This window comes from Panicum virgatum, chromosome 2N, assembly GCF_016808335.1.
Source record: "Panicum virgatum strain AP13 chromosome 2N, P.virgatum_v5, whole genome shotgun sequence".
Taxonomy (NCBI): Eukaryota; Viridiplantae; Streptophyta; class Magnoliopsida; order Poales; family Poaceae; genus Panicum; species Panicum virgatum.
This window is the reverse complement of record NC_053146.1, coordinates 21,209,619-21,220,932: the sequence shown is the minus strand read 5'-3', so window position 1 is coordinate 21,220,932 and position 11,314 is coordinate 21,209,619. Positions and strand designations below refer to the sequence as shown.

At 45.0% G+C, this 11,314-nt stretch overlaps 1 protein-coding gene across 1 annotated transcript; it reads left to right on the top strand.

Moving 5' to 3' along the window:
* Window positions 1-2,943: 2,943 nt before the first annotated feature.
* On the top strand, window positions 2,944-5,818 carry LOC120660034 (ACT domain-containing protein ACR10-like). Its single transcript, XM_039938359.1, has 5 exons — window positions 2,944-3,481; window positions 3,972-4,077; window positions 4,367-4,703; window positions 4,800-5,084; window positions 5,385-5,818. Exons 1-5 carry the CDS (start codon window positions 3,085-3,087, stop codon window positions 5,523-5,525), a joined length of 1,266 nt encoding a protein of 421 aa, XP_039794293.1. The 5' UTR covers window positions 2,944-3,084; the 3' UTR covers window positions 5,526-5,818.
* Window positions 5,819-11,314: the final 5,496 nt, after the last annotated feature.

The following is an 11,314-nucleotide window of genomic DNA, read 5'->3' as shown; positions in this document are numbered from 1 at the left end:
TTCATTTAGTACTCCATGCATATATTCATATTTTTGTGAAATTTTTTTCCGTCCTCTCAACCAAACACGGCCATGCATTCGCAAGCTAACTTGCTCTTCCTTTGTCCCTGACACACGCAGCTGCGGACGTGGTGTTGAAGGAGCAGGCCTTACCAAAAGTTTTGGGTGTAAAGTATTGTAGCATTTTCGTTTGTATTTGGTAATTATTGTTCCGTCATGGGTTAACTATGCTCAAAAAATTCATCTCATAAATTATAGTTAAACTGGGTAATTAGTTATTTTATTTAGCTACATTTAATATTTTATGTATGTGTTTAAAGATTTGATGTGATGAAAATTTTTGTCAAGTTTTAGAATTTTGAGTGCATCTAAACAAATCAGAACCAAGAGCTGTTGGAATCCGAGCGATCTGAAGGCTGAAGCTGCTGCTACACCTGTCCGACCCTGCATAAAGACATGGCGGTTGGGGTCAGATTCCGACGAGCTCATGAGCTGTGTGATGCGTACGCATGCCGTGCAAGCAAGACGGACACTGATCAACCATACCCGTCGGAGGTTTGGTGCAGCAGCCTGGTACACTGCCACACTGGTGCTGCAAATGTGAGCGTAGGTAGCGAGGAACGTACGCTTTGCTTGCCTTGGATTTCACGTCTCTCTCTCTGTCTTTTTTTTTGAACGGTCTCTCTCTCTGTCTTGGCCGTGCAATGTTCTGCTTCAGTACCTTTATGGGCCTTGGTGGGCCGACTTAATCTTGGCGACCACCCCACAAATACATGGGCTTGGGAAGCGGGAAATGCATCCCTTCACTCTTCACCGAGGGCAATTACATTTGAGCCGTATCTCAAAAAAAAAAACATTTGTGCCGATTTATGGACGGTGGTCTCCTATAATTTTGAGATATTTAATAAATAAAATTTACAGCAAGTTACTTTTTTCCTCGTACTAATACCATATTCCTTATTTTGTGTATTGAAAATAGAAAATTTTGTTAGTTTGTATGGTTGGGAATGGTCTCATAATTCTAAACTTTTGCCCATGTGGCAGTTATTTCACGAAATAACCACTTTTATCTCACCTTCCTCTCTCTCTTCTATATTATTAAAAATTTAAAAACTACACAAAAAGAGCTCTCAATTTAGCTTAATTCGAGAGCCCTTCTGATTTCTGGAAGTACGAGGAGTGTTAGAAGTTGAAAAAGGAAAAGGAAAAAGTCTATATCACCCATAAACCCTAAACTCTAAACCCTAAAAACCCTAAACCATAGGAAAAAGTCTATATCACCCCCTCACCTATGACGGGTGGACTACATAACCCCCCAAACTATGAAACAGTCTATATAACCCCTTGAAGTTTCTAAAACCGGTCAAATTACTCCCTAAATCAGTTTTGAAAAATCATAGTAAATCACAGAAAAATCATAAAATAGAAAATCAAATTGTGTTAGACTCCAAATGAGTAGATCTACACAATGAACATATAATATGGTATGCTATAGTACAATTTTTTACAGCTATGAAGAAAAAACATAGATCTAAAGTTACAACAAAAAAATATACTAAAGTATACCATATTATATATTCATTGTGTAGATCTACTCATTTGGAGTCTAACACAATTGGAATTTCTATTTTATGATTTTTCTATGATTTATTATGATTTTTCAAAACTATTTTAGGGGTAATTTGAACGGTTTTGGAAAGTTCAAGGGGTGATATAGACCATTTCATAGTTTGGGGGTTATGTAGTCCACCCCCATAGGTGAGGGGGTGATATAGACTTTTTTCAAAAGAAAAATAAGTAAGAGAAGTTACAAATCAAAAGACACCTCTTCCTCTCTAGTGATGTATCAACTCTGGCACCTCCTTCTCCAGCGATGATGGATTCAACTCCAGCGAGCTCGCTTTGGTTAGGATTTTGAGTTCGGGTTGTTTTTGGGTAGGCTAGGGGATTGGAGTCTGCCAGGTCTAAAGAGGTGGCCAGGGTGGCCGTTGGACTGGCGGTGGTTGTGGGTTGTGGGTGGTGAGGCCGGCGGCAAAGTCACTGCAGGCGCGGGTGGTGCCGTGGTGGAGGATGGCTGTTGGGTGCTGCCGGCGGTAGGGGCATCTGGTGGAGCGGGAGGGGAAGGAGGTGGGGGAGGGGGAGGGAAGGGTAGGATAGACCGGTCTTTGCTGGCGTTAGATGCGACTCTGGTAAGGTGGGGGCTGGGCGGGGGCTTGTGCAGATTTGATCAAAGGAGAGGAGGGGAAATGGAAGGGTAATGGGTGGGGTGTGCTCTCAGCGTGGGAGGCGATGCCGGCAAGGGGGAAGGTTGGTGAAGGACGGGACGGGTGGCTTGCATAGAAGTCGCGATGGTGGGCGGTGGAAGGACGAGGGCAGAGGAATAAGATAGAAGTGTTTTTTTTTGTTGTAACCATAAAGGGGATGGGAGCGACCATGTTTATTTAGGGAGCCCTCTCCCTCTATCCTCTTTCTATTAAAAATTATATATTAATACGGTTTGAGGTAATCTATGAGATAGTTGATGTGTACCGACAAGATGATGTAGGCCCTTGACTTTGCATGCCGACAAGCTTACCTCTGGAAGCATTTGTACTCGTAACGACTCATTGAATTTAGGCTTTCGATTTCAAATCAGAAAATGGAGAAAACTGCGACTATATTACATTATTAGGTTAGGTTAAAAAAAATGGACAGGGAGACAGACGGGGTCGGGAAAGTCGCACTGAGCAAAGTGAGACTGTTTGGTTGCACACAAAAGTAGAAAAACAAAAGAAAATCTCACCGTCCAACCAATCTTGGCCTGCCGTATGACTTGTTGACTTGTCCACACACAGATCACTTTCTCTCGCAACCTCGGAAATTTGTTGGTTTCCTTTTCCACCCTCCGCCACTGCCAGAAAATGAAGAACAAGAAGGGATCTTTGCTTGGCGTAAGGAATCCATCACCCGAGATTCTGTCCACATCTCTCGTTTCCTCCGCTGCCTCCGCCTCCGCCTCCGCTGTCTGTCCCCGCAGCCGCGGCAGCCCCTCTGAAGATCGCCGCCACCTCTTCCGGCTGCGGGGGAGCGGAGGCTGAGCACAGGATGGGGGTGCCCAGCGACGAGGTGGTGCAAATCCGCCTCGCCGACGCCGCCGGGGACCCCGCCGTCGTCACCGTCAGCTGCCCCGACAAGACGGGCCTCGGCTGCGACCTCTGCCGGGTCGTCCTCCTCTTCGGCCTCAGCGTCGTCAAGGGGGACATGAGCACGGACGGGCGGTGGTGCTACATCGTCCTCTGGGTGCTGCCGCGGCGGGGGTGGCCCGTGCCCGTGCCGTGGGACCTCCTCAAGGACAGGCTGCTTCAGCTCTGCCCCGTCGCGGCGCCGTTCGGGTTCGACACCGCCGACCTCGCCGCTGCTGGCCTCCAGGACGCCGCGCCTCCCGCGCCACGGCTCTTCCTGCTCAAGCTCTACTGCTTCGACCGGATGGGCCTCTTGCATGGTAACAACACCACCTGCTACCGTAGATTCACTAAGATGATTGCCTGCATAATTCAGTAGGCTACCTGATTTTCTATCCTATGGAAAGTGCTACTAGCCTAAATTATTGGGGAAAGTGTTCCCCTCTTCAGCAGTCATCTTATCATTTTTTTTTTCTTTAAGGAACATCAGTCATCTTAGCAGACAACCAAAAATTACATTGACTGCCCGATCTCAGTTCTCAAATATCTTTTGACAAAACTGTCAAGTCTCTCATTGCTCAATAGCATGCATTTCTTTTCCATCTCGTTACTGAATACGTAGGAGATTCTAGGGATCCTTTTTTCTCTCATTATAACTCTGTAGTAAAACTGCTAGCTAAGGTAACTTCATATCCAGCGAATTTTACTTTTTATGTAACCAAGCGACAGCTAGTCTTGAAAGGGATATCTCATCAGTAGCTAGAAGAGGTCTAATTTGAATATTCATGGTGGGAATTCCTGTGTCCACAGATGTAACACGAGTGTTGTGCGACCTAGAGTTCACGATTCGGAGGGTGAAGGTCTCCACCACGCCTGATGGGACTGTCCTGGACCTTTTCTTCATCACAGACGCCAGGTCTCTTGTCTCCTAACACAACCTTCTCAGTGCCTCTGATGATCTTTTGGTTTTTCTGTTTCTTGATTCCAGAAACTATTACTCCATAATAATATGATGAAAATATACATTTTATCATCAAGCATCTTGGCTGAGATATCAAGAACTGTCCATTCCTCTTTTTTTTTCCTTTTCTTTTACATCATAGTGTGGTGCTGCCTTGTTTGTGGTTACTTGTTTCCACCTTGCAGAATATTATTAGCTCCATATCTCCTTTAGAAAGTAAACGAACACTCTGGAATGATTTTAGGGAGCTTCTGCACACAAAGAGCAGAAGAGAAGAAGCGTACGACAAACTTGAGAGTGTCTTAGGCGACTCCTTGGCAAGTTGTGAAATAGATCCTGCAACTGAAGACATGTTGTCTTGCCCCCAAGCATGTGCATCGTTGACGCCTGCTGTAATGGAACAGATGTTTAACACAGATCTCATAGAGGAGCAATCAATCGGCACAAGAGGTGACAATGCCATCTCCGTGACAACAGACAACTCTCTTAGCTCTGTCCACACTCTTATTCAGATTCAGTGTGGTGACCATAAGGGCCTGCTATATGACATCATGAGGACATTCAAGGACTGCAACATTCAGGTAACAATAGTTGAGGACATAATTCTTGCCATTTGTATTTCACCATCTTGAAAATGAAAATGATGGAGAAGCAAGTCCAATTTTCTTCTGTGTCAGATTTCCTATGGCCGATTCTATGCGACCCAAAATGGGCGGTGTGATGTGGATTTGTTCGTGGTTCAATCAGATGGGAAGAAGATCCTTGATCAGCAAAGGCAGAGATTACTTTGCTGTCGCCTAAGGATGGAGCTCCTCCGACCACTGCGTGTAGCATTGGTGAACCGGGGTCCTGACACAGAACTGCTGGTAGCAAACCCCGTTGAGGTTTCTGGCAAGGGTAGGCCATTGGTCTTCTACGACATCACCCTCGCTCTCAAGAATCTTCAAAAACGAATCTTCTTGGTATGGTACTATATGTTAGCTGATGTATCTCTACACATAGATATAGATAGGTGTTTGTTTAGTGTACATGTGCACAACAGGGCCTCCGTGCCTATATATGTACACCGCTACTCATTGGATTAATGAATCTGTTATTCTCCCTAAACTTCTATCTCACACTATATAATGTTTAAACTTCCATCTGACACTATATAATGTTTATAGTTGCACAGCTTTAACTATTATTACAATCATTGATGAATGTTCGTTTTCTGAGAGAGGCAACTATTGACAGCTGATGGAATAACATGATGTTTGTAGGCGGAGATCGGGAGGCATGTTGTGGAAGATAGGGAGTGGGAAGTCTACAGGGTGCACTTTGGTGAGGAGCATGATCTCTCCTCTACGATGCGGAGCAAGATTGTGGGAGGAGTCACCAGTATGCTGATGGGGTTGGAATGACACTGCTGCTGTGACTCTGAAACGTTGTCTTCAGTGATCTGCAGAAACTAACATAACTTGGTGTAGGTAAAATTAACGATCAGTGTACTTATTTCTAAAATGCAGCTTTTCTTAGTAAATCCAGAGATATTGTAGTAATTAAATCGTTGATAATTAAAGTGTTCTCTGTTTGTTGACTGGCACGCATGGTCCTAAACATACAACTTCCTGCGTGCACCAAGCCTCAGTTTGCCCCATCCAGCCATCCCCAATGTATAGACATACACACACACTGAAGCATGATCAAGAATTCTGTGTGAAAATATCACTCTCTGTGTTGGCCATACTTTCAGTTTCTTCTCATACGCTATTTGGAATGTAAACGCATTATCTCTATTCGATTCTATGAAAAATGCTACAACATGGAGCGGTGTATTTTTTATTATTGGAAAATCTGGAACTGTTTTCTTAGGGGTGTAAATTGGTTATCTTAGGAGCACCTGCAACTCTCTTTAGTTCAAATATTTGTACTATTTCTTCAAAATGAGATTTTATTTTAAAAAAGTAGCACAAATATTTAAACTAAGAAGGATTGGAAGTGCACCTAAGAGTCACCAATTCGCACTTCTATTTTCTTATGAAGTATAATGGATTTTTGCTCTTCCTTTCTCAATGGCATAAAGTCTTCCGATGTATCTGCTTGGTTTTATGAGATGGAGAAAGAAACTGTACTACTCCCCTCCGGTCGTAAAGGCTGAGGCTTCACACAACTAATACGAAATCTTGCTTTTGAGCAAATATCTCGATTGTAGATCTAGATCAACCTCTAGGCCCAGTTTGGGAGTCCAAAATCCCGCCGGGATCCCGGCCTTTTTCCCGGGACGGGCTCGCTGTTTTTTCATTTTTATATTTTAAAAAAAAATTAAAATTTCAAAAATATATGGCTGTTCAAAGAAAGTTTAAAAATGGGCCCCTGTCGCCCACGGGGTGGGCGACAGGCCTTTTTTGTAAAAAACAAATTTACGATCCGGTCCTCGGTCAGCGCGGCGCGGGGGCTGGGGGGTGGTCGCCCCCCCTCGGGCGACAGGGCCCCCTTTCTATATAAGCCCCCCACCCCCATTCCCTCCTCATTTGAGTTCAAAAATTCCACAAAAAATCCAGAAAAAAAGAGAGGAACTTCCACCAAAAATCCTGAAAAAAAGACGGGTGAGGAGAAGAGAAGCGGCGAAACCCTGCCGGATTACGCACTTGTGATCAGTAGGTAATTATATTTGAATCCATTGATATTGTATAGCAATTTAATATAATTAGTGCTATAGTAGAATAATTTAAGTACGAGTTCGAGGCTAGAATTAATTTTTGGATAGTGAAATATAGAATTGTAAATTTATAATGACAGTACCTTATTGATATTACAGCATAAGGCAATGGCTGCCTCCAATTCAGGAGGATTTTCATGGACCGAAGAAAAATCTAGTATAATACTTGATATCATGACACATCTTTTAATCAGTAAAAAGTTGGATCCATTAGCGGATGGTACGATAGAGATGGTGTTGTCCAAAATAGTAGAATTTAAAGATTTCACAATGTTTCGAGGTATTACAACGCAAGATTTAAAGGGACACCTGCTAGAACATCGGAATATATACACGAGAATATGTGAACTAGCGAATCATCCTAATATCATTGGATTCTTACAAAGTTCTTGTAAGATATGGATGCGGCCAGAGGTGTATGAGATGCACATTAAGGTAACTCTCATTCAGTTCTAATTCCATCCGTCATTTGGAATATATATTTATAAAATAGTAAAATTGTTTTTTAATTATATGCTAGGATTACCCCGAGGACACGGAGTTGATTAACAAATCGATACCAAATTTCCGTAAATTGGTATGTATCTTCGGTGGACTTATGCCGCAAACTAGGCGAAGGAGGTGGAGAAGATCTTCGGGTGATAGTACTTGGCCTCCACAAGAACAGATGACCGGAGGTTCGTCAAGTCATGCTGCAGCACCTCAAGCACCAAGTTGTGTTAACTGGGATGACGACATGGATGACTTCATGGCCCCCAAACCATGGCCTCAAACACATGATGTGTCCTCCCCCTGTACATAAACCTAGATCCAGAAAAGAGAGAAAGGGAAATGGAAGAGGTTCGTCAAGTCATGCTGCAGCACCTCAAGCACCAACTTGTGTTAACTGGGATGACGATATGGATGACTTTATGCCCCCCAAACCATGGCCTCCAACACATGATGTTCCTCCCCCTGTACATGAACCTAGATCCAGAAAAGAGAGAAAGGGAAAGGCAAGAGGTTCATCGAGCCATACTACACCAACTGCAGCACCACCATCTATCAACTGGGATGACGATCTAGATGATTTTATGCCATGATCTATAACATATGATGTTCATCGGTTTAAGATATATTCGCATTTAGTATTGTTAATATTGTATTATGCTTGTATGTATGTCTCGTACCTAACTTGCATTCACTGGACATGTACATAATGTCGAGTTTGAATCGTAGTTAGTCCTAATAAAGCATCGAAGCATAAACATACCATCTATCGTATGTAATGGAAAATACGAGAGTGATCAGAGGCGAATGTTGAAGTGTACAAATAAGCGGTCCACAGCTATCTCATTACAAATAAACATCAGAGATACAAACATCGGATATATCTAACCACCCCTAGGGCGTCGGACCCTCTTAGCCCTTTGCTGGGCACGGACATGGCCCTCGGAGTAGGTGTGACGATCCGGAGACCTCACCTGTCGCTCAGGACGCAAAAGGGGCTGCGGTGTCACCTGCGGTGTCACCTGTTGAGGATCCCAAGTGGTGCTCCTCCTAGCTGTGAATACCCCAAGACATCGGGGTCACCGTGCGCGCCAGGTGAGTCTGGAGTCAAGCTGTCGAGTTCGTCTAAGGTGACGTCCTCGTTATCTGGAACGAACGTACTTGAAACAAACCCTGCGTAACATATAAACGTAAACCAACATATGTTGCATGGTAAATTAGTGAGTGCATTGAGAGAGTGTTTTGTACCAGGTCGAAAGGAGGAAGAAGGTCCGGCGCCCGCATCGGGGTAGAATCCTACGCATAAAATGCGGATGTTAGCGTACGCTCGTGTCTTTCGTCATGACATGTAGAAACCGAAATACGAAACATAAACTAACCTGTGTAGGCCGGTATCTGTGGCCCCGGTACCATCCCTGGATACGGTCTGCCAACTGGTGGTGCCCCCTCTAAACATTCCAGTATGGCCGAACGCAGTAGCTGGATCGTATCCTGTTTGTGATATTAGTAAATATGTAGCAACACTTGATCTAATTTTAAAGAGATATCTACGTTACCTGCAGTTGTGTAGTGCTAAGACGTTGGCCGGTGCACGGTCGCCGGACACGGGAACGGCGACGAGGCCTAGGACGACCCGTGGCTGTCTTCATACTGCACATGGCTTCCCAAGTTGTGCGGTACTGAACGCAACTGGTCACGCTGCCTCGACCAAGCCTCTGTCTGCTCAAACTGGGTCATTGGGGATCCGGCACATACCCTCGTCATGTAAGTCGAGCAGTCTGTCTCCATCATGTTGTAAAGGCGAAACTGCATCCATTGAGTAAAGGAACAGTTAGTGACACATGAATTATTTTATGAATATATATATATATATATATATATATATATATATATATATATATATATATATATATATATATATATATATATATATATATATATATATATATATATATATATGCAAATATGATCAAGAGACTCACCGCGCCAGCTAGTGCCTCCACGTGGTGCCGGGCATAGCCATCCTGAGGCCTCGCCTGGTGTGTCTGCGGGTGAGTGTCAACATAAACCAGACGAGCCCGAGTCCGGAGTAAGTACCAGGTGAGGTAAGCCCTAAAGGAGCTGTCTATGCGTGGTCCTGTTGGATGGACCAAGTGCTCGTCTGTCTGTTCCCATTGGTCCACCCACGGCTGCATCTTGGTGAGCCAATCAGCAGAGCACGGCAAGCCACTCCTTGACAACCTACAAAAGTGGACCACGAAGAATCGTTAGATTCGACACGAATGTATGAGCCAAGTTCATTCATAATTACCTGTGGTCCTGGCGACTGACACGCTCCAACGCGGTGGGCACCGGAAACTCCTTGGCGTTGCCCAAACTGTCTCCTGACTCTCCAGGGGCAATATGCCTCAACCGCGATGTCGTAAACTAGGACGGCTGTAGTAAGCCACAGGCTCGCATTCGCAGAGTAGTGCGAAGACAGGCCTGCTGGTGCACGGGTAGCCACAGCCTCTGGGCTGTAAGGCTCCCAGACAACGTCCTCGGGCGTCAGCATGTCGAGCTCCGAAACAAACTCAGGATATGCGTGTCTAACCTGCTCATGCGCCCAGGACCTCTGCAGTCTGAATTAGTAAAATTAAAAGTGCGCTAATGCATCGTGTAACAATGAATAACAAAATTAGATTTATTGTGAACGTACCTGATGCTAGATCCAGAGAGTTCTCATAGTGGGCTTGTCGTCCTCCTCGTCGCCGTACATGGCCTCGTGGTAAGGCTCGTGGCTGACGATGGGCCGACCAACGGCTAGCCTCTCGTACGACCAAAGTTGCAGCAGTAGTGGGCACCCTGCCAGGATAGCGTTCCTATGTGTCTTCTTGCAGCCGTCGCAGTGTCCACGGTAAGTGGCTGCAAGTACCGCCTCACCCCAGCTGTTGGGCGGTACGTCCTCGTCCCCATCCGCAATCTCCCGTGCATACGGAAGGAGAATCCTATCGACCGAGTTGCCATTAGTGTTGTTGAACATGATGTAACCAAACAACCAAAGCAGGTACGCCTCCAGCGATCTGGTCACACTGTACTCGTCGGCATCCGCAGGCAACAGGGTAGGCTGCGTAAACAATTAAGATTAATGATTTTAACTGATAATGCAACATGTGAATTGTAACAATTAAACTTAAATATGCAATGAATACGTACTGTAAACTGTAGGAACCAGGTCTTCGAAGGACCTGCTGCTTGCGGGTGCGGGTTGATCGGACCTGCTACTTCCACGCAGTCAACCAGGGCAAAATGGGCCTCCAGGTCATCCTTCCACGAGGCCGCCACCACACGCGGACCTACAGCCTCCCCGACGATAGGGAGGCCGAGGAGGTAGGCCACGTCCTGCAGTGTAGGAGTCATCTCCCCACACGGGAGGTGGAACGTGTGTGTCTCTGGCCTCCATCTGTCAACGAGCGCCGTCAGGAGGGATCGGTCGAGCTGAACAAGCCCACCCTCGACAAGACGGCCCAGAGTCAGTAGACCGGACTCACGTAACCTGCAATAAACAAAATTGTTGAAACAAAGGAATACCGACGAATACATAAGTGATAAACAATAATATTTCATTACATACCTGTCAACCCAATCGTGGTGTATAGAGATCGCTTCCCCAGGTGGACGAGGACGTAGCACCTCTAGGGCTCGGTGCTCAATTGCTGCAAAGAAAGACATGTGGCTCGAGTCGATAACTGGGTCTAGCAAGGAGTCCATCTCCATACCTGTATTCAAAAATATATGAGAACACATAGGTACATATATGTTCCATAGAAACTGGACGCACGATATTTATACATTACAGATAGGTTCGATACAAACTGGATGCACGATTACTATATATTACAGATAGGTTCGATACAAACTGGATGCACGATATTTATACATTACAGATATGTTCCATACAAACTAGACGCACGATTACTACATATTACAGATAGGTTCGATACAAACTCCACGCACGATTAG